Source organism: Heterocephalus glaber, unplaced genomic scaffold (genome assembly GCF_053883595.1).
Source record: "Heterocephalus glaber isolate CG9 unplaced genomic scaffold, H.glaber_assembly_v1.0 deba00001561, whole genome shotgun sequence".
Taxonomy (NCBI): domain Eukaryota; kingdom Metazoa; phylum Chordata; class Mammalia; order Rodentia; family Bathyergidae; genus Heterocephalus; species Heterocephalus glaber.
Genome location: NW_028258349.1, coordinates 14,445,262 through 14,469,835, shown reverse-complemented (window position 1 = coordinate 14,469,835; position 24,574 = coordinate 14,445,262). Strand labels below are relative to the sequence as shown.

General features: G+C 45.8%; 1 protein-coding gene and 1 pseudogene across 1 annotated transcript in view; both read left to right on the top strand.

The window, feature by feature from the left end:
• Positions 1–5,416: 5,416 nt before the first annotated feature.
• The window catches only part of LOC147824025 (WD repeat-containing protein 88-like), a 30,483-nt gene continuing 11,325 nt past the window's right edge, over positions 5,417–24,574 (top strand). The window contains 6 exon segments of the mRNA XM_087191155.1: positions 5,417–5,710; positions 8,965–9,075; positions 12,883–12,971; positions 14,447–14,510; positions 17,634–17,772; positions 19,626–19,755. Of these exon segments, the coding sequence (XP_087047281.1) occupies positions 5,417–5,710; positions 8,965–9,075; positions 12,883–12,971; positions 14,447–14,510; positions 17,634–17,772; positions 19,626–19,755 (827 nt within the window).
• On the top strand, positions 20,749–23,140 carry LOC147824026 (elongation factor 1-alpha 1 pseudogene; annotated as a pseudogene).

Below are 24,574 nucleotides of genomic sequence, written 5' to 3'. Positions count from 1 at the left end.
AAAATTACAATGTCATACATATTTGAATTGTAAAAGTATAGATATGACCACATATGATGGTACACACCTGTAATCCCAGCACTCTGGGAGGCTGAGGCAGGAGGATCACAAGTTTGAGCCCAGCATGGGCAATGAATTAGTGGGACCTTGTCTCAAAATTGAAAATTTTTAAGGCCAGGGATTTTACTCAGTGGTTCTGCCACCTGCCTCACAAGCAGAAGGACCCGGGTTCGATCCCTGGTACCAAAAAAAAAATTTTTTTTAAGGGGCTAAGGATATAGCTCAACAGAAGACCCTGGGTTCAATATCCAAACACACACACATGCGCGCGCACGCGCGCGTGCAAAATGTAAAAAGCTTAAATCCTTTGTAATCTCACCTCCTAGAAATAACCACTGTTAACATTTTGATGCATGGTTTTTCAATTTTCTCTCTTCTATCTAAAAATGGAGTAATCTTTTAAATGATGTGGTTATTAATCTGAACATGATTGTTTATTTTCCTTTTTTACTTTGTTGATAGTTTATTCTGAGTGAAATGAATCTTCACCAGTTCTCCACGGTGGGACTTAGTCTTCTGTCCCTGTTTGTTTCTTTGTGTTAACTTCTTCTTAGATGGCCCCGCCTCGAGCATGTGTTTGATCCTCAGCTCTGCAGTGACCTAGGTACACCTGCCTCTTGGCGGGACACCCTTGGTGCACCTGGTCTTAGGTGTCTTCGTGTATCTCACTTCCCTGTTCCAGGGTCCCCGAGGGCAGTGGTGGCTCTGCTATGTTCACCGATGTGTCCTCAGCACCTGGCCTGAGCTACTTAAGAGAAGTAAAGACAGTACATTGTTTGGTGGCAAAGACATTAAAGAAAGACTTACATGTATTAATACCCGGCAAATGGGTGAAAGTCCTGCTCTGGTGTTTTCAGCTAGTAAACAGGTGCCTCCTGAGCCTGCTGGATACCTCCTTCTGGGCACAGAAGATGCAGCTGGATAAACAGAAGAGTCGGGTGCGGCTGCCTCCCGCCTTCTGCCCCAGTGAGTCCCAAGCTCCTTGCTTGGCCTGCCAGTATCTCCCCGAGGTGTGACAGTGTAACAGCTCTACCTTGTTGTTACACCCACCCAGCTCTCTGATCTGGCTCCAGGCCCACCCACCCTACTCATTTCTGGTTTCTCTGCTTTTGGTCACATTTTTGTTGTTGTTGTTGTTGTTTGTTTGTTCGTTTTTTGGTACGGGGATCAAACTCAGGACCTTGCTCTTGCGAGGCAGGCACCGGAACCACTGAGTTAAATATCCGGCCCTTTTGGTCACATTTTTGAAACCCGTTGCCTCCACCTAGTGCTTGAACCATAGCTGTTGCTCAACAGTGCCAGAGACCTTTAAACTTTTCCCTTTCTAATTTTCAGATGTTAATTGTAGAATCCTAAGCATCTTATTTTTCATCATTTATAGGATTAAAAAAAAGTAAAAATCTTTCATACACAGATGGGAGGGGAATTGCAGGGAGGAGAATATTTTAAGACACTTTCATACTTTGGGTAATGAAGTAAATAAAATAAAACTAATTCTTTGAGAAGAAAATACTGTCCATCCTCTCTTCCACTATCTGTTAGCAACTCCTGTACAGTGCCACCTTACAATGACATCTCCTGATAAAATGTTTAGACTGGTTTTTATCTTCTCTTTGAAGGCTGAGTTAATAAATATCTAATAACTCGGATATGTGAACAGCATATAATTCCAATACCTACTTATATTTTCTTACAGTACCCACATTTAAATATTGCTTTGGTGAGGCCGGGGATTTAGTTCAGTGGTTCCGCCACCTGCCTCGAAAGCGCGAGGTCCCAAGTTCAATCCCTGGTACCCAAAAAAATAACTAAATAAATATTGCTTTGGTTAATTTACACAGCTTTCAGGGAGATGCTAGAAAGTAGTAAAAATTATGAAGCTTGGTAAAACTGCAGTGAATGTATTTCTCATTTCCTCTAGTTGTTTAGATCTTTAATTTAAAATTGGTGTCACCACTTGAAGCTATTCTGTGAGATAATTATTCCTTCATTATTATTCCCTCCATTCTTTTCCAGAATGTCCTTGATACCCCTACAATAATTTATAACAATTTCGTGTATTGGTTAGTTAGGGGACATGGTTTTCAAAAGCTAGCATAAAAAAAAACAATGGAGGTCAAATTCTGAAATAACTGAGACTAGAAAATTAGAGGCATTTGTTAACTGGGTTTGGAAAACAGCCACACTCCTGAAACATCTTGAAACTTCTCTTTAGGTGAAAAAAGTATATTTAATGACTTGTATGCTTCTACTATCATGATTTTTGTTTGTTTTTTATCACCTGTAAATTAGCAACCTTATAAACATTTTGGTCTGAATCAAGGTGGTGAATCAAGGTGGTGACTCTACCATAGGACTATGCAACTTGTTTAGTTTTTTCTTTTCCTTTTTTTTTGCCAGAGGTATTGAGCCCAAAGACTTTGCTCTGCAATTCATCCCCAGCCTTTTTGATTTTTTTTTTTTTTTTTTTTTACTTAGAGGTAGGGTCTTGCTAAGTTTCCTGGGCTGACCTCAAACTTGTGATCCTCCTGCCTCGGCCTCCTGAGGAGCTAGAATTATAGGAGTATGCCACTATGCCCAGGTTCTTTAGTTATTTTTAATTGTTACATACATTATGTTGTTTTGATGCCAGCATTTTAGTATTTCCACTTATAGGATAAATTCTTATAAAATATCTTTTGTGAAGAGAAGATGATACATGAAGAGCTGACATTTATGTGCCACATTCTGGGCTGTGGGATTCAGGCGCCTGGTCTTAGCTCATCCTCCCTTTGTCCCTAAGAGAGCAGGGATTCTTGTTACCCCGTTTTAAAAATGGGGGCAGACACTTGGAGAGCTTGGGCAACGCCCCAGAATCACAGGGCTGGGCCTGCAGCCAGGACTCAGCCTTCGGCTGGGGCCGAGCTCACCTGAGGCTCGTGGGCTGTCTGCTCCGACTTCATCTCCCTCTGTGTCATCCAGAAGTGAGGGACGGCGGGACCCTGGTTGGGGTGTTCAGGTCCTGCAGGAGGTTTCAGGCCGCTTCCTGGCTGTGGCGCGACGGTGCGCAGTGCTAATCTGTTCATCACTGAGGCAGAAGCAAATCAAAGGGCAGGAGTTCTGCCTTAACGGGGACCTTCCGTCCATGTCAGACTCCTAACTCAGCAATTTAGGAGCTTTTTTTTTTTGTACCGGGGATCGAAGGATCCTTGCGCTTGCAAAAGAGGCAGCCAAACCACTGAGCTAAATCCCCGTCCCCAAGGAGCTTACTTTTTATAGTCTGTGTTTTCCCTCTAGTTCACGTGTTTATTACATCTGTGTTTCAGATGCTGGTCAACACCTCAAAAAGAGAAACATAAAAAGAACAAAGAAAAACACAAGACCAAGAAGCAGCACAAACAAAGGAAAGAGAAGTGAGTAACTTCTGCGTGTCCCAGGATCCTGTGGGGCCTGGAGCTTCTGCTTCCGGTGTCCACAGAAGCCCTGCACAGCACAGGAAGCCAATCAGGGAGGATCTCATGGCCAGGATCAGGGACACGGGGCCCTCTGTGTCTTAACAGAAATGCTGACATTCAGTGCAAATGCTCAGTTTTTCAGACGCTTTGTTTTTCTTTCAAAGCAGTATATTTTAATTTGTTTAACTGTACTTTAAAAAAAAATTTGGTGAAGATTAAAAAGTAGAAAAAAAGACATAAGGCTTCTCAGAGTAAAGGTTGGGTATTAAATCATAAAACAATGCTTATTGATTATTTGTCCATATTACATGAAGGTATCTCTTTTGGGGGGGTTGAGAAGAGGTCTCACTATGTAGTTCAGGATGGCCTTGAACATACTTATAGCCTAGGGTGGCCTCAAACTCGTGACAATCCTCCTGTCTCAGCCTCCAGAGGGCTGGACATTATGGGCATCTGGCACATTCCCAGCTCCAAATGAAGGTATTTTGAGCACTTCTCAACTACTTTTTTTCTCTTTTCAGTACTGGAGATTGAACCAGGGCTTTCTTTTTCTTTTTTTTTTTTTTTTTCTCGTACCAGGGATCAAACTTGGGAGGCAGGCAGCAGAATCACTGAGCTAAATACCTGGCCCAGAACCAGGCCTTTCTTGCTGAGCTACATCCCCATCTTATTTTTTATTTTTCATTTTGAGTCAGGCTGTCACTAAGTTCACTTGACTGAGCTGGAATTTGTGATCTTCCTGCCTCAGCCTCCTAGAGTCCTGGGATTATAGGTGTGTGAAACCATGCCTGGCTATTTTTTTCTTTTTGTTTGTTTGGCTGGTTTTTTGAGACAGGGTCCCCCTTTGTAGTTCAGGCTGACTCACTATGTAGCCCAGGCTGGCCTCAAACTCTGTGATCCTCCTGCCTCAGCCTCCTGGGAGCTGGGGATTATAGGCATACACCACCAAGCCCAGCTACTTTATTTTTAAAACAGTACTAGGGATGGAGCCTTGGGCCTTACTAGGCAAGCACTACCGCTGAGCTTCCTCCTGGCCTCCACTTTCTCATTACAAATAGAGCCTTCGGTCCATAGCTTGCCATTAGAACTAAAGGGAATGAATAGAAAGAGTAGCTGCGCATCCACAGTTGACATCTTTTGTCTCATTATCCAAGTCTTCCTTAAGCTTTTAACTAAATTCATGTTATTGCTGGGCACCCAGTGTGGTCCAGCTGGGAGCAGAATAGATTGGAAAGTGCTCCAGTGTTGGTTCCCAGGGGGAAAGATTCCTGACTGTGAGGACAGCTAAAGTCCTCGTGCAGTGAAAAGGAATGACAAGTGCTGACAGACTGGAAAACTAAATCCCATTTGCTCCGAGCAAAGTGCACTACTGTTCTTTGACCTGCCACTCAGAGATGACAACCCTCAGTATTCTGGAATAATTCCACCCAGTCTTATTTCCTAGCCATGGGCCTTCAACAGATGAGGCAGCATTTTGCTCTGCCCTACTGTCACTGATTCAGTGACAGATCTTTCCCTTACAATCTTATGGACTGTGTGACCCCACCCCAACCAGTTACATGTATTTCTCAGGGGCCCTTGCAGTTCTTATTGATTGTTTCTCTATTGATTAACAGAAAAGAGGGCTGACCAGCAGCTCCTACAGAGGCAAAGGACACAGAAATCGCCCTGTGACAGGGAGCTGGGGTGACCCAGAAGGATGACACAAGGGGTAGGGTCTCTGATTTCACACGCTCAGTCTCCTTCCTCTGGTTCCTAGGACGCGACCTCGTTTTTCTAGGGTCAGCTGTTGTCCACCTGGGAGGCTTCGTTTCCCAGCCGGGAGGCGCGTGGGTGCAAAGGGCTGGCGCAGGGCACAGGGGTGAGGTTGCCACCATCCAGCTCCAGGCCTGGGGCGGCCACCGGCAGGTTCGGGATCTGAGATGGCCTCGGCGCCGGACTCCCTGAAAACCTTGGGCAAGGACCCGAAGGGGATGCTCATGGTCCCCACCAGGGAGCACCGGCCCTGCAGGCTGCCCTGGGCCACCATGGTGAAAGCCGTGGGCTGCTTCAAGGTGTCGCTCCCTGCACTGCGCCGCAACGGGCTGCTGGGCACACTCTACCCCCTGGCCTTGGACGAGGGCAATCAGCCGTCTGAGCAAAACACAGTGATGCCAGAGGCGCTCTGGGGCGACCAGGAGCCCCTCTCCAAGACCAGAACCTCAGGGAAGCCCTGAGTCCTGGGTCCACTCCCCTACTCCACCCCTCACCCTCTGTGGCACCCTCAAAGTGCCTTCGGCAGGGCCAGCTGGAAGAGACGCTGGGTGGCCGCACTTCCACACTCTGCTCCCTGGGGAAACAACGAAGACACCACCCCAGATGGTGGCCCTGCGTCTCCCACCTACCACAGTTTGCCTATGCCCCCTGGCGATAGAGCCCGGGGTGGGGTCAGCGTGTCCCCACTTCCCCAAGCCCCTTGGAGGCTGGTATCTGCTCACCTCCTACATTCCCACTGCCCTGCCCGTCCCCAGGTCCCCTCCCCTGCATCCCTCCACCGCCCTGCACCTCCCTCTCACTGTCCATGCATCCCGTGCTCCCAGAAGCAGAGTCCAAACCCTTGGTCCCATGTCCTGCACTCTCACACCTCCCAGCACTCCCAAAGCCAGCACCCCCAAGTTCTGGCCCAGTGCCCCCAACACGTGGCCATGGGAGGGAGGGTTGGATGTTTTCAGGCTAGCTCCCTCTTGTCTAATTTTCATCTTTATAATAATTCACATTCCATACCATTCCACGATACAAGGTGTACAACTCAGTGGTTCTTAGTGCATGCGGACTTGTGTAGCCATCATCACAATCAATTTGAGAATGTTTTCATCACCCAAAAAGACACCTGGTAGCTGTTAGCAATCCCTCCCACTTCCCTACAACCCATCCTCCCAGCTCTGGGCAGCCACCTTGAGTCTACTTTCTGTCTCTATAGATTTGCCTTTAGGCCTTTCATAGTAACAGAATTAGAGGATGGTATGCGGTCTTCTGTGATTGGCTTCTTTTCCTTAGCACAATATGTCAAGGTTCATCCATACTGAAGCACACATCAGTACTTTACTCCTTTTTATTTCCAACTAATATTCCACTGAGTGCCTATGACACATTTTCTGTATTAGTTCATCATTGATGGACATCTGGGTTGTTTCTACTTAATGAATGATGCTACCACAACATTCTGTACACATGTAAATTTTTTGTGGATATTTTCATTTCTGTGGGGTATACACCTAGGTCTGAAATTACTGGGTCATATTTTAACTCACAGGTTTAATTTTTTGAAGAACTGCCAAATTGTTTTCCAAAGTAGAAAACATTCCCACCAACAATGTGTGACAGTTCCATTTTTCCACATCCTTGTCAACACCTACTATTATAGCTAGCCTGACAAATACGGCATGGTATCACACTGTGGCTTCCATTTGTATTCCTCCAGTGGTTAATGATGTTCAGAATCTCTTCATGTGCTGTCAGCCATTTGCATGTGTCTTAGTTACTTTCTCATTGCTGGGACAAAATACCCAACACCTATAAGATAAGGAGGAAAGATTTATTTTAGCTCACAGTTGTAGAGGTTTCAGGCCATACTTGGCTGGTTCTAAGGCAGGGTGGCATGGCAGCGGGCATAGCACAGGAGAAACAGTTCATGACAAGGCAGGGAGAAGGCAGCAAGCCTTCTATCTTTCCCATTTTATTCCATCTAGGCTACAAACCTATTGGTTGGTGCCACCCACAACCAAGGTGAGGCTTCCCTCTTCACTAAATCAATCATCAGCATCCACAACTGTGCTAAACCAATTAGTAGACTAATCCAGTACCACACACCCATGATCTAGCCACTCCCAAAAGCCCCACCTATGAGCGCATGAGGCTGTGTGGGGACATCTCTAGATATAAACTATAACAGCCTATCTTTGGAGAAACATCTATTTAGATCATTTCCCCATCTTTAAATTTAGTTCTCTTTATCACTAAGCTGTAAGCATTCTTTATATATTCTAGATACAAGCCCATTATCACATACATGATTTGCAAACATGTCTTCTCATTAAGCAGTTTATCTTTTTATTTTTTTCATGGTATCCAGTGAAGCACAAATGTGTTTAATTTTACTAATGTCTAGGTTATCTATTTTTGTTGCTGTTACTTGTGTTTTTGGTGTCATATCTAAGAAATCTATTATCCAAAGTATAATAGATTTACAATTATGTTTTATAAAAATATCATAGTTTTAACACTTACATTTAAGTCTTTGATCCATTTGGAATTTATTTAAAGAAAATTTTTTTTGGTGATACTGGGAATTTAACCCAGAGCCTTATGCAAGCTAGGCAAGTCCTGCACCACTTGAGCTACATTCCCCAGCCCTTTTTTTCTGGTACCAGGGATCAAACTCAGGACCTTGCATTTGCCAGGCAGGTGCAGTGCCACTGAGCTAAATCCCCAGCCCCCCAGCCTTTTTCTTTTCTTTGCAGTATTGGGAATCAAGCCCGGAGCACTCTACCACTGAGCTGCATCCTCAGTCCTTATTTATTCATTTTGAGACAGGTTGTCTCTAAGTCATTAAGTTGCCTAGTTTGACCTTGAACTTGCTGTTCTCTTGCCTCAGCTTCCTAAGGAGCTGAGATTACAAGTATGGGCCACCATTCCTGAATTGGAGTTTATTTTTATAAATGGTGTACAGTAAGAGTTCAACTTCATTCTCTTGCACGTAGAGAGCCAGTTTTCCAGGACAATTTGTTTAAAAAAGAAAAGAAAAGAAAAGAAAAAAAGCTATTGTCTCCCTATTTGCCTTGGCACGCCAATAAAAATCAGTTGATCCACTAAAAAAAAAAAAATCAGTTGACTATAAATACAAGTATTTCTCTCTGGATTATCAATTATATTTCATTGATTTATAGTCCTATCTTTACACTATTATTGTACTGTCTTGATTAGTTGCTTGATAGGATACTTCAAAATCAGGACATGTGATTCCTCCATCTTTGTTGTTCTTTTTAAAGATTGATTCAGGTTATCTTGAATTTCCATATAATTGTCCTGTCATTTCTACAGAGAAGTCAGCTTGGAACTTGATGAGATGGTGTTGAATCTTTAGATCATTTTGGAGAGTACTGGGGTTTTTTGTTGTTTTTTGTTTTTTTTGGTACCAGGATCGAACAAGTATTGTTGTTTTAACAAAATTATGTCTGCCTATCTATGAACATGGGATGTTTTTCCATTTACTTAGGTCTTCTTTATTTTGCAATTTTCAAACTTAAGTTTTATACTTTCTTTGTTCAATTCATTCTTACATATTCTTTTAGATACTTCTGTAAATGGAAATGATTTTTCTTAATTATTTTCACGTATTCATGTCAAGTGTTTAGAAATACAACTGATTTTTGTATATCAACCTTGTTTCTTGCAACCTCATTGAACTTGTTTGTTCTCTCCTTTTTTTCAGATTCCATTTAAAATTCTGAAGGGGCACGAGTATGTTGTGAGTTCCTGCCACTTCTGTGTGAATGACACAAAGCTCCTCAGTGGCTCCTATGACTGTACCGTGAAGCTGTGGGTAGGTGGCTTGGTGTTAGATTCTCCTCAAACTAAAACATCTCAAAAGCATTTTTTGTGGAGAGTTCTCCAGTACTGAGTTCTCTGACACTCAAGGAACTCAAGCTTTATAAAGGCCTTCTGAACAAAGTATAAGAAATATGGCCCGGGGATTTAGCTCAGTGGTTTCGCCACCTGCTGAGCAAGTGCAAGGACCCGAGTTCGATCCCTGGTACCAAAAAAAAAAAAAGGAAGAAGTAGGAGCCCACCCTAATGTTAAGCCATTAGAGAGAAGTCAGTGTAGCTGTGGCCTGTCTGTGGATATGAACATGGTAGGAGCAAAAGTGGGGGACTGAGAGCCCCCCAATTATTTTGGAGATGGTCCCTGTTGTGCCTTGGTTATACCTGGGATCTCTGAGCTGTCACTTCTCTTGGTCTCCTTCTCATCTGGAACACTCAGTTCCATCCATAAAGACTCTATGGCCAGGCCTGGGTGATCACAGAAGACAGAAAAATGGCCAGGCCTGGGATTTTTCCAGAAGGGGTGGTTAAGAGAGGCAGGCCCAAGTACAAATCAGTACCCCAGGATGCAAGAGGCAGGGGCACAAGGAATGAAGATGTGATGCTCAGGAAAGTGGATACCTAGAGCCATCCAGAGCTTTATGAACATGGTCAGCAGACCCTATCAGGGCTGTTTGGGGGCACTGTTGGCCAGTGAGGAGGGCATGATGAGGGAGTAGGGCTGAAGGAGGGCAGTGGTCATCAGGGAGCAGGCCAAAGATGGCTGGGTGTCTGGGGCTGTGGTCCATGCGAAAGGATAGTCAGTTCTGAGTTTTGCTGACTTCTGGCTTCAGCGGCAAGAAGGAGATAGAATGGAGTGAGTCAAGGCTGGTTTTCTGCTTCTCTTATGGGTAGTTGGGCAGAGAACAGCCCTTGACTCTACAGATGACCTTAGAGGAATATCTATCACCTGTGGGTGCCACAGGAGGCTTTGGGGACCTTCCAAGTTGGTTCAGACCCCACATGTAGGACTCATCAGCTGTACGACCCTGGGTGGACACATGAATGACCTCCTGGGCCTCCCTGAGCTCCCACAGCCTTACAGGGCCAGCTGTGGACTTGGGCTCCCCCAGAGTTTAGCTGGCCCACACTAGACCCCAAAAGTTCTCCACACTCTCCCTGTGCTGCATCAAAACACAAGAGAAGAAAAACTCATTCCACAACCCTAGAGTTAACAGCTGCAAAAATGTTGGAGGATATCTTTTTTATGTACATACACATATACATACATTTACAAAATTGGAACTATATAGAAATACTGAATATGTAACCATAATAAACTTGAGCTACACGTATTGTTATCTCCTTGGTTTTTCTAACTATTAAATTAGAGGGCCTACCTCCCCATCCTTAAAAACTTCACCACTTAAATTGTCCTGTTTCCAAAATGCCAAGTGAAGAAGGAGCTGGCTTCTCTGTCCATGGCTGCTTTTCCTTCTCTGGGCCACTTCACGTCCCTGTTGAACGCTGAACCTGCACAGCCCTGTGGACTCTGATCCATTCTGCTCCCTTGGTTGGCATAAGGCCCTGCCCAGACTACATGAGCCTCAATCCCAGGCCCCAAGGTGATTGGTGTCTTTGTTCACAGTCATGTTTTTTTCCTATAGCAGCACACCAGCAGAGGAGGCTCGGTCCCAGGCTGTCATAACCAGCCCATTCTTCCCAAGCCATTAGACTCTGGAACCCTGGCCACCAGCCTAGATGGGTCCTGCCCTGGGGAGGTCCACTTTGGGACTCCTGTTGTCCTTTTCTTCCACTGGGCTTTGAGTAGGGCCTGCCAGGATCCCTCAAACCTGTCAGGTAAAAGGGCCGAAGACCAAGACCAGACCAGGCCACAACAAGCCTTTATTAGGGGACTAGATCTGCTGGGCTGTCTCTGAACAAAGGAGAGACAAAAGCAATATGGCCGGGGCAGGGAGAGTCTTTTATAGAGACTGGGGTGGGGTTTGTAGGGGCTGAGGTGGGGTTGAGTGAGGTAGTGACTAGGGAATGGAGGAGCCCATAATGTCACTAGGTGGTAGGAGGTGAGCGAGTATTAGGTTACTTTCTAGGCAGGAACAGGGGCATGCTGGGAAGAAGGGTTTATTCTTTGGTGGGAGCAACCATCTTGGCATGATGTCACACAGGGGAGGGGGCGAGGCACCATAGGAAGAGGGCAGCTACTATGCATAATAGCTGCTGAGGTGGTGGGAGACCTATCAAAACCTAACTCCATTGTTTCAAGTCTTAGGGAACAAGGGATAGAGGCTGAGTCTGCACAGAAAACGTTCACTTAGCGGGCCTAGGCTGCTGGCCTTAGAAAGACTGCCCTTGGCGTGCATTTGGGGCTGGACCTGTAAACAGTTCCCTACGACCAGTGACTCACTCTGCCTCAATTGTTTGTGCAAACTGTGTTTCTTTTGGAAGTCTGGAATTTGGGTACATGTCAGACAGAGAGTACTGTACCTATGTGCCCAGCACTTCCCACCCCTCCCCTTCAAAGCAAAAACCCTGGACTCAGGCTCAGCTACAGCCTCTTGGTAGAGAACACTTCTATGTGTTGTTGCATTTTGTTGCTGGAGGAATTCAGCACTTCTGAGCCTCTCCACTGGGAGAAGTCTCTCGGACACCCGTGCCTGTCTTCCTCTGGGCTTCGCCCTTGCCTCTTCTCTTTGCTAGTTTGGTTTTGTGGACTTTCACCGAAATAACCCTTAGCTGTGAATGTGACTATAGGAGAATGTGACTGTAATGTGGTCTTGGGGACCCCTGACACGGGGTCCCTTGCTTCCCAGAAGGTCTTGGGGGTCCTAATGCAGCGTGGTCTCTACATATCCAGGGGGTCTTGTCACCGACCTGCCCTGGTCAGGCTGAAAAGTCGCCACACCCTTGCACCATGGTCTTACATCACAACACTAGATCTTTTTAGTAAGTCATTGTCTTACTAACAACTTGCCACCCCCTCCCCAGCTGCTTGTCCTGAAAAGCTGTTGGCACATTTCTTAGTAAAACTATTTTCTCTTTGCTGCCACAGACACCCTTGTGCTTTGGTAACCCTGCTTTGATCTCTCACATTCTGCATTGTTAACCTTCAGCATGATCGTTAGCAGTTGCTGGTGCCCCCTGTGGGATATGCTAATTTGTTTAACTTTTCCTCTTTAGATGGACACCCAGATTGTTGCTGGGAACCCAATGTGTATAAGTCTTTGACCACAAATCAGGCGGTTTCCTTAGGAGCAGCCCCCTCAGAGTAGAATTGCTGACGCAAAAGTGTGAAAAAAATTTTTTTAAGTTATTGAAAGATATAGCTACCGGTTTCCCTGAAAATAAGACCTAACCAGAAAATAAATTTCCCCTGAATTAATAGCTGGTTGTTAGCATGGTGATGGCCAATGTCACACAGATCACACCTTGCTCTGGCCTATTGTAAGGCAAGGATAAGCCGATAGGGGCTGGCAGTTTTCATCTCTAGTTAGGTCTTGTTTTCAGAGAAACGGGGCGGGGCGTGCAAAGTAGAGAATGAGAAAAATGATCTCTTTGCCTCTCTGCTCCCAGTGGCCAGTGCCCATCTGTTGCCTGTGGAGCTGTTGGGGAGTTCCCCATGGATGGTGCAGTCCTTCTTCCTGCTTGGGGGAGGTGTTGGAAAGGCTCTTTGAGGATGAGGGAGAGTCGTGGGATCATGATGTTTTCTAACTTTTCTTCTGTAGACAGGCTAAGGCTGTTGCTGACTTCAGTTCACAACTCCTACAAATACAGCCCTGACCATTCTCTCTGCTCTCTCCCATTATTTGAGGATGCTGAGAATGGATCTGTGATTCGGGATTTTGAGGAAAGGCCCAAAGCTCCTGTGTTAGAGTGCAGCGTCACGGCTGACAGCAGAAGGTGATATTAACTTTGTTTTATACTGCTCAGCAAAAGTGAGAGTCCGCATAGAGGCTACTGTACAGGCACAGCATTGATAGGCTGTTGTTTGTTTGTTTGTTTGTTTGTTTTTAAAGCAAATATAAAACTGTATTTCCTGATGTTAGTCTCGGAGTTTCCTTTTTTTTTTTCCTATGAGGATCAACACTTTGAAAGCCGTATGTACTTAAAGAGAACATTGTTGTGGTTAATAATATAAAGACAGTCTGAATTTTCATTGGAAGTATCTTTTTCATAGTTGCATATAGACTGCGGCAGCTGCAAGGGGCCTTAGCCATCTTGTCCAGGCCCTCATTTTTCAGGGGAAACTGAGGCCCAGAGAAGTCTGGGAAGGCTCAGGTGGGGAGGCAGCAGCACACAAGAGAGGGACCTCTGAGGGCCGGGGATGTAGCTCAGTGGCACCGTGCCTGCCTCAAAAGCACAAAGTCCTGAGTTCAATTCCCCAATACCAGAAAAAAAGAGAGCGAGAAGGACCTCCAAGCCACCCTTGCTGAAATCCACTGGCAAAGACAGAAGATGGCCCTTTAACAGACCAAGGGAATTTGCTTTAATGTGGATTTGTTTTTACTCTGAGCAGCAGCACAAAAACCAAGATATTACGCCAGGGATTTAGCTCAGTGGTGCCACCGCCTGCCTCGCAAGCGCAAGGTCCTGAGTTGGATCCCTGGTACAAAAAAAAAAAAAAACAACCAAGATACTAGTAAAAAACTAGTATGGGATTTACGTTTCATGGGAATTTATCTTATAGAGAGAATAAATTTTGCCACAGAAACATGCACTATAAGATATAGGTATACAGTATTTATATATTTTTGCTAAGTGTACAAGAAAACATTTCTGAACATCACACGCTGTCTCTGAAAGCATTTTCCTGTTAAAAGACAGATGTGAACAGAGAGGGAAGGGAGCGTCCTTGCGAACTGTAACGATCTTCTTAGAAATAGCAAATTACGGACGAGAAGAAGAACAAATGCTTTTAAAGCCCTAAATATAAAAGAACATCTTCAAAGTGAGAGGCCCTGGGTTCAATTCTGATACCCCCAAAATTAAATTAAATTAAATTAAAAATATGGGACATGTGCATAGGTTGTATGCAGATACTACACTATTGGGCTGGGAATGTAGCTCAGCGGCACAGCACCTGCCTGGCAAGCTCAAGGCCCTAAGTTCAATTCCTGGTACCAAAAAAAGAGCATCTTCGGGTGGCTGAAGGAGTAAGGACAGTGCGGTGCTGTGATGTCTGGTAGCTCCAGGGTATCTCTGTTTTCAGTGGGAATTCACTGCTCACCAGGGCGGCACACGGAGCATCTTTTGAAAGATTCTTGTATTATCTGCATTTTGGTCCTAAATTGTAAAAAAGAAGAAATAGTTGTCAGAAAAACCACAGGCCTAATTGTCTCTGTGCTCAAGGCCCATAGCTGTCATTGTATTTCCAGAATCATTGCAGCATCCTATGACATGACAGTGAGGACGTGGGACCTTGAAACAGGCCAGCTGCTGGTACGTTCACCTGCCCCCAGGTGGGGATGGGCAGGGTGCAGGGCTGGTCTGGGCCTTGGGAGCTTTGGCCAGGGTTGGGGAGATGACAAAAGCCCCAAGCTTCCAGGATAAGAGTGCTTTCTCAGCGACTGAGGTGTAGTGTGAACCCCACAGCAGCCATCGCTGGCTGTGCGGAGGCTGCCCTTGATGGGGGCAGGCACTGGGGGAGGAAACTTCCTCAGCAGGCAGAGCAAGGCGTCTGCTTGAAAGATATGGAGGGTTTGGACCCACAAGAGAAGCCGGGGCTAGGGCTGGGCATGGCATTGCAGGGTCCCCTGTGGGCTGTTTGGATTTGGTGAGGCAGGAAGTGGGGCTGAGGCCGTGGGACAAAGGCCAGGTGGCCAAAGAACCAGGCTGCGGGCCTTTCCCCGTCTATTCTCTTTCTCTGGGACAGGGCCACTATCCACCCGTCCCAACAGGACTGGGACCCGGCTCCCCCGCCCAGGCAGCCTCAGCCCTGCCCCCGGGCTTCTCAGGACCCCTGTCCTCACCTGCACTGACTTCCCCCAGCAGCTACTTAGTGCCCCTCCTCTCCTCTCTTTAAAAAACAACTTTCTTTTCGGTGCAAGAGTCAAGTATATTCATTGTACACATTTCTGTCTTTTTTTTTCATTGTAAACAATTTTTAGAAAGACAAGACAAGCCATGTTTAAAAGCAAACAAATAACAGTGTGGTGGTGCATGCCTATAATTCCAGCACTTGGAGAAGCTGAGGCAGGAGGATGGCAAACTTGAGGCCGCTCTGGGCAATTTTGCAACTCAGCAAGACCCTGTTTGAAATTTTTTTTTAATTTTTTTGGTACCGGGGATCAAACTCAGGACCTTGCACTTGCGAGGCAGGTGCCAGAACCACTGCGCTAAGTCCCCGGCCCCTTTAAAAATATTTTTAAGGGCTGGGAATGTAGCTCAGTGCAAAGGCCCTGGGTTCAATCTCCAGTATCACAAAACAAATAAACAGAAAACCCTTAAAAGCACCACTCAGAGATTATAGTTAACATCTCGGTGTCTCTTTTCCTATACAGTTTGCTTTTGAACCCAAGTATGTCTTATTAACAAGCACCATATCATCATACACATACTTTCTTGACCCTGACTCCCCTGCCCCTGATTAACAATAAACTGAGTGAGAACAGATCCCCATCATCCTTTTGTTTTGGTTTTGGCTTTGGTTTGGTTTTGGTTTTTTGAGACAGGATCTTGCTTTGTAGTCCAGGCTGGTATTAAACTCGCTGTGGAGCCTGGGCTGGCCTCGAACTCACAGCAATACTTCTGCCTCAGCCTCCCAAATAATGGGATTACAGACATGGTCCACCAGGCCCAGCCCATCATCCTTTTCAGTGGCTGCATGGGATTCCCCAGCACACACAGGGCAAAACCTGTCTCACCACTCCCTGGTAGAGTACTCTAAGGCTCTTCTTATTTTTGTCTATGAAAATCGCTGTAAGGAAAGTCTGCATATGTTTTTTATACATGTGCTCCCATATTTCTTTAGTGTCTATAGCTGGATTCCATTGCTAATTCAAATAGCATAAGAACACAGAGCTTTAAAAAATGCTTTCCAGCCAGAGATTTAACTCAGTGGCACTATGCCTGCCTGCCAAGCACAAGATCCTGAGTTCGATTCCTGGTAACAGAAAAAAAATAAATAAATAAAATGCTTTCCAGGAAGTTTGCCCACTCATACTCTAGGTGCTCAAGGAATCCACCACCTCCCACCCCACAGGCTAGGCATCGTGAGTTTTCAAAATTGTAAGCAATATGGTAGGTGACTGATGAGACTTGCACTGATATCTCCTGACTTTGAATATTTTCTCAAGTGTTTATTTCTTCTGCTGTAAATTTCCTTTTCTTGTCACCTTAACTGGTTCTGGCTCAGGTCTCTTGTGAAGCCACAGTGAAGATGTAATCTGAGGCTACGGTCAGCTTAAGGCTCCACTGGGGCTGGAGAATCCCCTTCCAAAATGGCTCACTCACTGCCCCTTGGCAGGAGGCCTCAGTTCAGCTCCATGTGGGTGCCCAGGGAGAGGTGGGGCTGCTGCATGTCCTCAGGTCATCCAGTTAACTTCCACAGGGCAAGTGATCCAAGAAAGAGCGAGGAGCAAGCCTAGATTCCTTTTATTTTGCTTATCCATTTTTTGGTGCTGGGGATTGAATCCAGGGCCTTGAGCATGCTAACCACATTCTCTACCATTGACCTACACACCCAGCCCCATGATTTCTTTTATATTCTAGCCCCACACTCTCCCTTCTGCCATATTCTGTTCATCAGAAGTGAGTCACTAAGTCCAACCACATTCAAGAGAAGGACAACTAGGCTCCACCTGTTGGAGAGGGGAACTGTTGAAGAATTTGAGGACTTTTGTTTTGTTTTTTGTACTAGGGATTGAACTCAGGACCTTGTGCTTGCAAGGGAGGCACGACACCTCTGAGCTAAATCCCCAGCCTTGAGGACATATTTTAAAGCAGTCACAATAACAACAGGAATAGATCCTCCTTTTCTGGATCATTGAAAACACATTGCCCCTTTCCCTGCCTTTTTTCTTATTTTTGAGAGTTTCACTATACATAGTCCAGGCCAACCTTGAACTCACTATGTAGCCCAGACTGGCCTTGAACTAAGGATCCTCCTGCCTCCATCTCCTAAATGCTGGGATTACAATGTACAACACTGTAGCTAGCCCATCACCCCCTTTTGTCCACAGAGTACTGAGAGTGTCTGGGACTACAGCATCTTGTCCACAGTACCAGGCACAGGGCAGAGGCCCAATAACACTTGTTTACCTCATTGGTCCGGAATAAAGTTGGCCATTTCTGGTGTGGCCAGTTCTCTGTGTGCCCCATCCCTGTTCCTCTGTCCTGGACACAGATTAATTATTTATCAGTTCATTAATTAAAATTAAACAAACTTAATCATTCAGCTCCTTCTTCACACAGCCCACTACAAGTCCCGAAGACCGCATGTGACCAAAGGCCATCATTTTGGATGGTGCATGGATAGAAATTTCCACCATCACAGAGAGTTCTACTGGGTGGCTGGGCCAGTGAGAGGGAGGAATCGACCTTTTGATTGTTGCCCCCTTTCAGTGGAAGATCAGGCATGACACCTTCAAATCATCCTGTAAGTTTTCTCCTGGTGGAAAATACATGGTCTCAGGCTTGGATATAGATCGTGGAATCTATAAAATGGATGCAGAAAACATCACCACCGTGACATACATTGAAGGTGAGGCCCCCCAGGCTCCCAGCTGTGTCTTGCCCACCATAGAGCACTTGCTTGTCGCTTGACCAATAGTGACTTTCGATGGCTTTACTAGGTGAAACTGTCATTGTAAGAACCACGTTGTTCAAGCACAGTTAAGACCAAGGCTGGTCCTCTTTGGTTAACGCTTTTCATTTCAGTCTTGTGCTTATAACAGGTAAAACAATGTTCCCCTCTGGCCACACATGCACATAGACCCAGCCTTCTTAACATTTCTGCCTGGACTGATTGATTGATTGATTGACTGATTTATAGTACTGGGGATTCAGCCTAGGGCCTTTACACTGAGCTACATCTTCCGCCCTTTTGTTTTGAGACAAGGTTTCACTAAGTTGCCCAAGCAGGACTCCAACTCGTGATCCTCCTGCCTTGGCTCCCTGCAAAGTGCTGGGGTTACATGCAAGCACCACCACATCCAGCTTCTATCTGTATTTTCAAAATATAAAAATAATAACCACACACAAAAAATAACCATCATAGGGCCCGGGGATTTAGCTCAGTGGTTCCGCCACCTGCCTTGAAAGTACAAGGACCCAAGTTTGATCCCCAGTTCCAATAAATAAATGAATAAATAAATAAATAAATAAAACCATCATATATGAATTCCCTGGTTGTGATAGTGTAGTACGATGATGTTACCATAGGGGAAACTGGGTGAAGGTCACACAGGATTTCCCTGTGTTATTCCCTCCACCTGTGTGTAAGTTTGCAATTATCTAACAGTTAAAAAAATCTGCAGTTATTGTAAAAATATTTTTTTCAATATATAAAGAATGAAAGACAACTGTACCTGTCCTTTCCCTTCAGAGATATCATTTATCATTATTATTATTTTGTGGTGCTGGGATCCAACCAAGGACTTCAAGAATACTAGACAAATGCTCTACCACTGAGCTCAAGCCCCAGTCCAGAGATAGTTCTTGTTGTTGTTGTTGTTGTCGTTTTGTGGTGCTGGAGATTGAATTCAGTGCCTTTGCACCGAGCTACATCTCCAGAACCCAGACTTTTAAAAATATTTTTTGAGGGTTGGGGATGTAGCTCAGTGGTAGAGCACTTGCCTAGCAAGGGGTTTGACCCTCAGCACCAGAGAGAGACAGAGACAGAGACAGAAAGAGAGAAGAGAGAAGAAAAGAAAAGAAAACAGTTTGAGCCAGGGTTCCCCTGAGTTGCTAAGTTTCCCAGACAGGGCTCACAATTCCGATCTTCCTGCCTCAGCCTCCCAGTGTGCCGGGATTACAGGTGTGGGCCCCGATGCCTGGCTCGAGGTGTCTATTATTAACAATACATTGCACGGTGACCATCCTGAACTGTACTTCCCATATGTCCTTTCTGTTTATTTTTACCAGCGTGTTGCCATGACACAAGCACCACCCCAGCTTGCTTTTTCCCCTAACACATCACCTCACATGCTGCCTCTCCTCCGCTCCACATTCTAGCTGTGCACCGCACTTCTGGCTCTGTCTCCCGCCAGGCCTCTGCATGTGCTGTTCCTTTGCCTGGGGTGTGCTTCTTTTCCTGCCTGATGATTTTTACGGCCTTTGTGGACCCTGGAAGGTGGGCTAGGCCGAGACGGGCTACACAGTCCCCTCATGGCCCTTGCATGTGGCGGGTTGCTGCCTGCTCAAGGGAGTCTCTCCCGCCCCACAGGGAGCAGGTCAGCTGGGCTCAGTGTTCTGAGCCTGGCTCATAGTAGGCGCTCAGGAAATGCATGTGAGGGGCACAGTCACTTATGAAAACTGGAGTTGAGTCTTCATATCAGTGGCTGAGTGGCCCAGAGTGTGGTCCTCATGGCAACGAGTCACTGTCTTGTGCTGCAGACCGTCACAGAAGGTCGATCACCGCATGCTGCTTTGACCCCGACAGCCAGAGGGTGGCTTCCATCTCGCTGGACAGGTGCATCAAGATCTGGGATGTCACCTCCCAGACCACACTGCTCACCATCTCCAGGTGAGAAGGGTCCCAGAGGCCAGCAGCATCCTGCTGCAGGGACGTGGGTGGGACGCCTGCCTTGGATCCCTCTGGGAGTCATGTCCATGTAGTGGTGTCTGCAAGGAGGTCAGAGACACAGGCAGGGAGAAGCCACCACCTGTGGCCTGCTGGCTGGGCTGGGCCCCAGATGCATTTGTTTTAGTGCGAGTCCATCCTGGAAAACTGTGTGCAGAGCCTGCATTAATATGTGAATTCCAGCCAGTCTTGGTGGTCGGCACCTGCAGTTCCAGCACTCTGGAAGGCCAAGGCAGGAAGATCGCAAGTTTGAGCACGCCCTAGGCAACTTGGCCATATAGTGAGACCCTGTCTCAAAATGAAAATAAAAAGAGGTCTGGGGTGCAGCTCAGTGTGAAGGCCCTGGGTTCAATCCCCTGCCCCCCCATACACAAGCAAATTTCAAGCTTCTCCTGTGAAACGAGAAGTTGTGATGATCCAATGCCTGCAGAGGGTCCCTGGCAAACGGCCACCACCAGATGGGCCCAGCCCTTGGCACCAGGCCCTGGTGTCAGGATCCCACCATGTGGTGCTCCTGTCCCCTGCCTGCTCTGCTCCATTACTCCTGTGTGGCTGGGCCAGCTTCCCCTGGTGGCCAGGCCAGACATTGAGAGGATGTGGTTCCCATTCTGGGTGACCTCGGACCTCGGTTTCCTCCTTGCAAGCAGAGCTGAGATGAGGTCTGAACCAGGGTAACAGAGGAAGCAGCACCTTAGCACAGTCCTGGCTGCACTGCGGGCCCTCTGAGGGTGCTGTTCCCAAGAGCGCCCCCTGGGAAAGCCTGGCTTAGAGAGCCATGGGCGCTCCCTCCATGCTGCTCCTCAGAGCCCCTCCGTGGTGGCAGTGAGGGGGTGAGGGCAGCAGAGGTGACCGAGCTCCTGCTGTGTGCAATATCCCGACCCCCCTCCCACTTCTGCTGTCCTAATGGACATGATATGGAAGAAGAAGATAAGCAGAATGTCTACTGGTAGTTTTGATTTATCTTGAATTGATTATCTCTGGAAATATACCATTCACTTTTCTTTTCTTTTCTTTTTTTTTTTTTGAGACAGGGTCTCGCTATGTAGTTCAGGCTGGCCTCAAACTCATGACAATCCTCCTGCCTCAGCCTCCTTAGTGCTGGGATTACAGGCATGCACCACTACACCCAGATTTCACTTATTTTTGTTGTTTTTTTTTTGAGGCCAGGTCTCTCTACGTACCCCAGGCTGGCCTTGAACTTTTGGAAGGATGTTTTCGTAGGCTATAGAAATCTTGGCTCTCAGTTCATTTCTTTCATATTTAAAAACTGCCACATCACTTTCTTCTGGCCTTCATAGTTCCTGATGAGCAATCTACCATCATTCAAATTATTTTCCCCCATTGATAAGATACCATTCTTCGCTTTTTTGCAACGGGTTTGCCGCGAGAGTGCAGGTGTAGTGAAAACCACCACTAAATCAAAGCCAACGTGGGAAAGGAAAAGACTCCTATCAATATTGTCATCATCGGACACGTGGATCCGGGCAAGTCCACCACTCCCGGCCATGTGATCTACAAACGTGGTGGCATCGACGAAAGAACCATTGAAAAATTTGAGAAGGAGGCCGCTGAGATGGGGAAGGGTTCTTTCAAGTACGCCTGGGTCTTGGGTAAACTGAAAGCCGAGCGTGAGCGTGGTATCACCATTGACATCTCCCTGTGGAAAATTGAGACCAGCGAGTATTACGTGACTATCATTGATCCTCCAGGACAAAGACTTTATCAAAAACATGATTACAGGCACATTTCGGGCTGATTGTGCTGTCCTGATTGTTGCTGCTGGTGTTGGTGAATTCGAAGCTGGTATCTCCAAGAATGGGCAGACCCGGGAGCATGCCCTTCTGGCTTACACGCTGAGTGTGAAACAACTCATTGTTGGTGTTAACAAAATGGATTCCACTGAGCCCCCCTACAGCCAGAAGAGATACGAGGAAATTGTTAAGGAAGTCAGCACCTACATTAAGAAATTTGGCTACAACCCTGACACAGCAGCTTTTGTGCCAATTTCTGGTTGGAATGGTGACAACATGCTAGAGCCAAGTGCTAACATGCCTTGCTTCAAGGGATGGAAGGTCACTTGTAAAGGTGCCAATGCCAGTGGAACCACACTGCTTGAAGCTTTGTATTGTATCCTGCCACCCATTCGCCCAACTGACAAGCCTTTGTGGCTGCCCCTCCAGAATGTCTACAAAATTAGTGGTATCGGTACAGTCCCTGTGGGCAGAGTAGAGACTGGTGTTCTCAAACCTGGCATGGTGGTCACCTTTACACCAGTCAGTGTCACAACTGAAGTAAAGTCTGTTGAAATGTACCATGAGGCTTCGAGTGAAACTCTTCCTGGAGACAATGTGGGCTTCAATGTCAACAGCGTGTCTGTCAAAGATGTTAGTCGTGGCAGTGTTACTGGTGACAGCAGAAATGACCCACCAATGGAAGCAGCTGGTTTCACTGCTCAGGTGATTATCCTGAACCATCCGGGCCAGATCAGCGCTGGCTATGCTCCTGTACTGGGTTGCCATACAGCTCACATCACTTGCAAGTTTGCTGAGCTGAAAGAAAAGATGGATCGCCAGTCTGGTAAGAAGCTGGAAGATGGCCCCAAATTCTTGAAAGCTGGTGGTACTGCCATCATTGACATGGTTCCAGGCAAGGCCATGTGTGTCGAGAGCTTCTCTGACTATCCACCTCTGAGTCCTTTCTCTGTTCACGATATGAGACAGATAGTTGCTGGGGGTGTCATCAAAGCAGTGGACAAGAAGGCTGCTGGAGCTGGCAAGTTCACCAAGTCTGCCCAGAAAGCTCAGAAGGCTAAATGTACATCACCCCTAACACCCGCCACCCCAGCCTTAATCAGTGGTGGAAGACTGGTCTCAGAACTGTTTCTCCTACTTGGCCATTTAAGTTTAATAGTAAAAGACTGGTTAATGATACCAATGCATTGTAAAACCTTCAGGAGGAAAGAAGAATGTGTTTTGTGGACCATTTGTTTTCTTTTTGTGTGTGACAGTTTTAAGTTATTAGTTTTGGGGTTTTTTTGGTACTGGGGATCAAACTCAGGTCCTTGCGCTTGTGCAGCAGGCAGCAAAACTACTGAGCTAAATCCCGGCCCCCTACTTTGGTTTTTTGAGACAGTCTCACTATGTAGCCCAAGCTGGCCTTAAACTCAGAGTAATCCTCCTGCCTCAGTCTCCTGAGCACTAGCATTGCACACCTCAGTCCTCCCTACGGTCCTCTTCCCTTCTGGTACCTCTCGTAGTATAAGTGTTAGAACATTTGGTATAGTCCTTGTAAATGTCTAGGCACTGTTTCCTCTCTTTTGTTCAGCTAAGTTAACTTATATTGTTCTGCTTTCATGTTCACTAATTCTTTCACTGTCCTCTCCATTCTGCTGCTGAGCCATCCAAGGAATGTTTCCATTAGGCTATTGTATTTTACACCTCTAAAATTTCCACTTGATTCTTCTTATATGTTCTATTGCTTTGCTGAAGTTTTCTATCTTGTTTCAAGCATGATTTATCATCAGTGTTCCATGAACCTTTTTTGATGGTTGTTTAAAACTCCTGGTCAAACCTGGGCATGGTGGCACACACCTGTAATCCCAGCACTGGGGAGGCTGAGGCAGGAGGATCACCTTGACGTCCAAGCCAGCCTGGGCTACATAGTGAGTTCAAAACCAACCTGAACAACACAATGAGACCCTGTCTCAAAAAAACAAACAAAAAATTCCTGGTCAGATAATTCTAACATCTCTGTGATCTCAGTGTCGGCATCTATTGATTATCAGTCTATGAGTTTCCTTTTGAATTAAGTGTGTTTCTTGTATGCAGCATATTGTTGGATTTTGCTTCTTGACCCATTCTGCCAGTCTATTTCTTTTGATTGGTGAATTGAGACCATTAACGTTGATGGTTATAACTGAAACACATTGACTTGTCATTGCCATGACTTTTTCTTTTTGTTGGGTTCTCCCCCTTTACATTTAATTTCTTGTCATGCCAGATGGGTTCATTCTGCTTTGCTTCCTGGGGTTGTGATCCTCAATGTCTGTTCCTAGGATATTGTGTAAAATTCTTTAGAGTGCTGGTTTGGTATTCACACAGTTCCTAAGGTGCTCTTTGTCATGAAAGTATCTTATTACTCCATCCATTTTGAAAGATAGTTTTGCAGGGTACATCAATCTGGGTTGGAGGCTGTTTTCTTTTAGGGCTTGGAATATGTCACTCCAAGCTCTTCTTGCCTTGATGGTTTGTGTCAAGAAGTCTGCTGTGATTCTGATGGGCTTTCCTTTGTATGTGATTTGTTTCTTTTCTCTAACTGCTTGGAGAACTTTGTTCTTCTGTTGAGTTTCTGGAATCTTAACAATTATATGCCTGTGTGTAGATTTTTTTTATCAAGGCTATTTGGAGTCCTATATGCCTCACTTATCTGTATGTCAAGCTCTTTTCCCCTGCTTGGGAAGTTTTCTGCCATTATTTCTGTGAAGAGATTTTTTTATGTCATCTGCACTCTCTCCTGTTTCTTCATTGAGCCCAAACAGTCTTATATTATTCTTTTTTGCATCATCTAGCAGCTGCTGGATTGATTTCTCATGTTCCCTTAAAATTTTGAAGCAGTTTTTCTTTTCCTGGTCACTAATTGCAATCTTATCTTCTATATCTGAAATTCTGTCCTCACACTGGCTCATTCTGCTGTGTAGACTTTCAATGGAGTTTTTCATGTCCTGGAAATCTATTTGCATCTGTTTTATGGATTCCATTTGTTT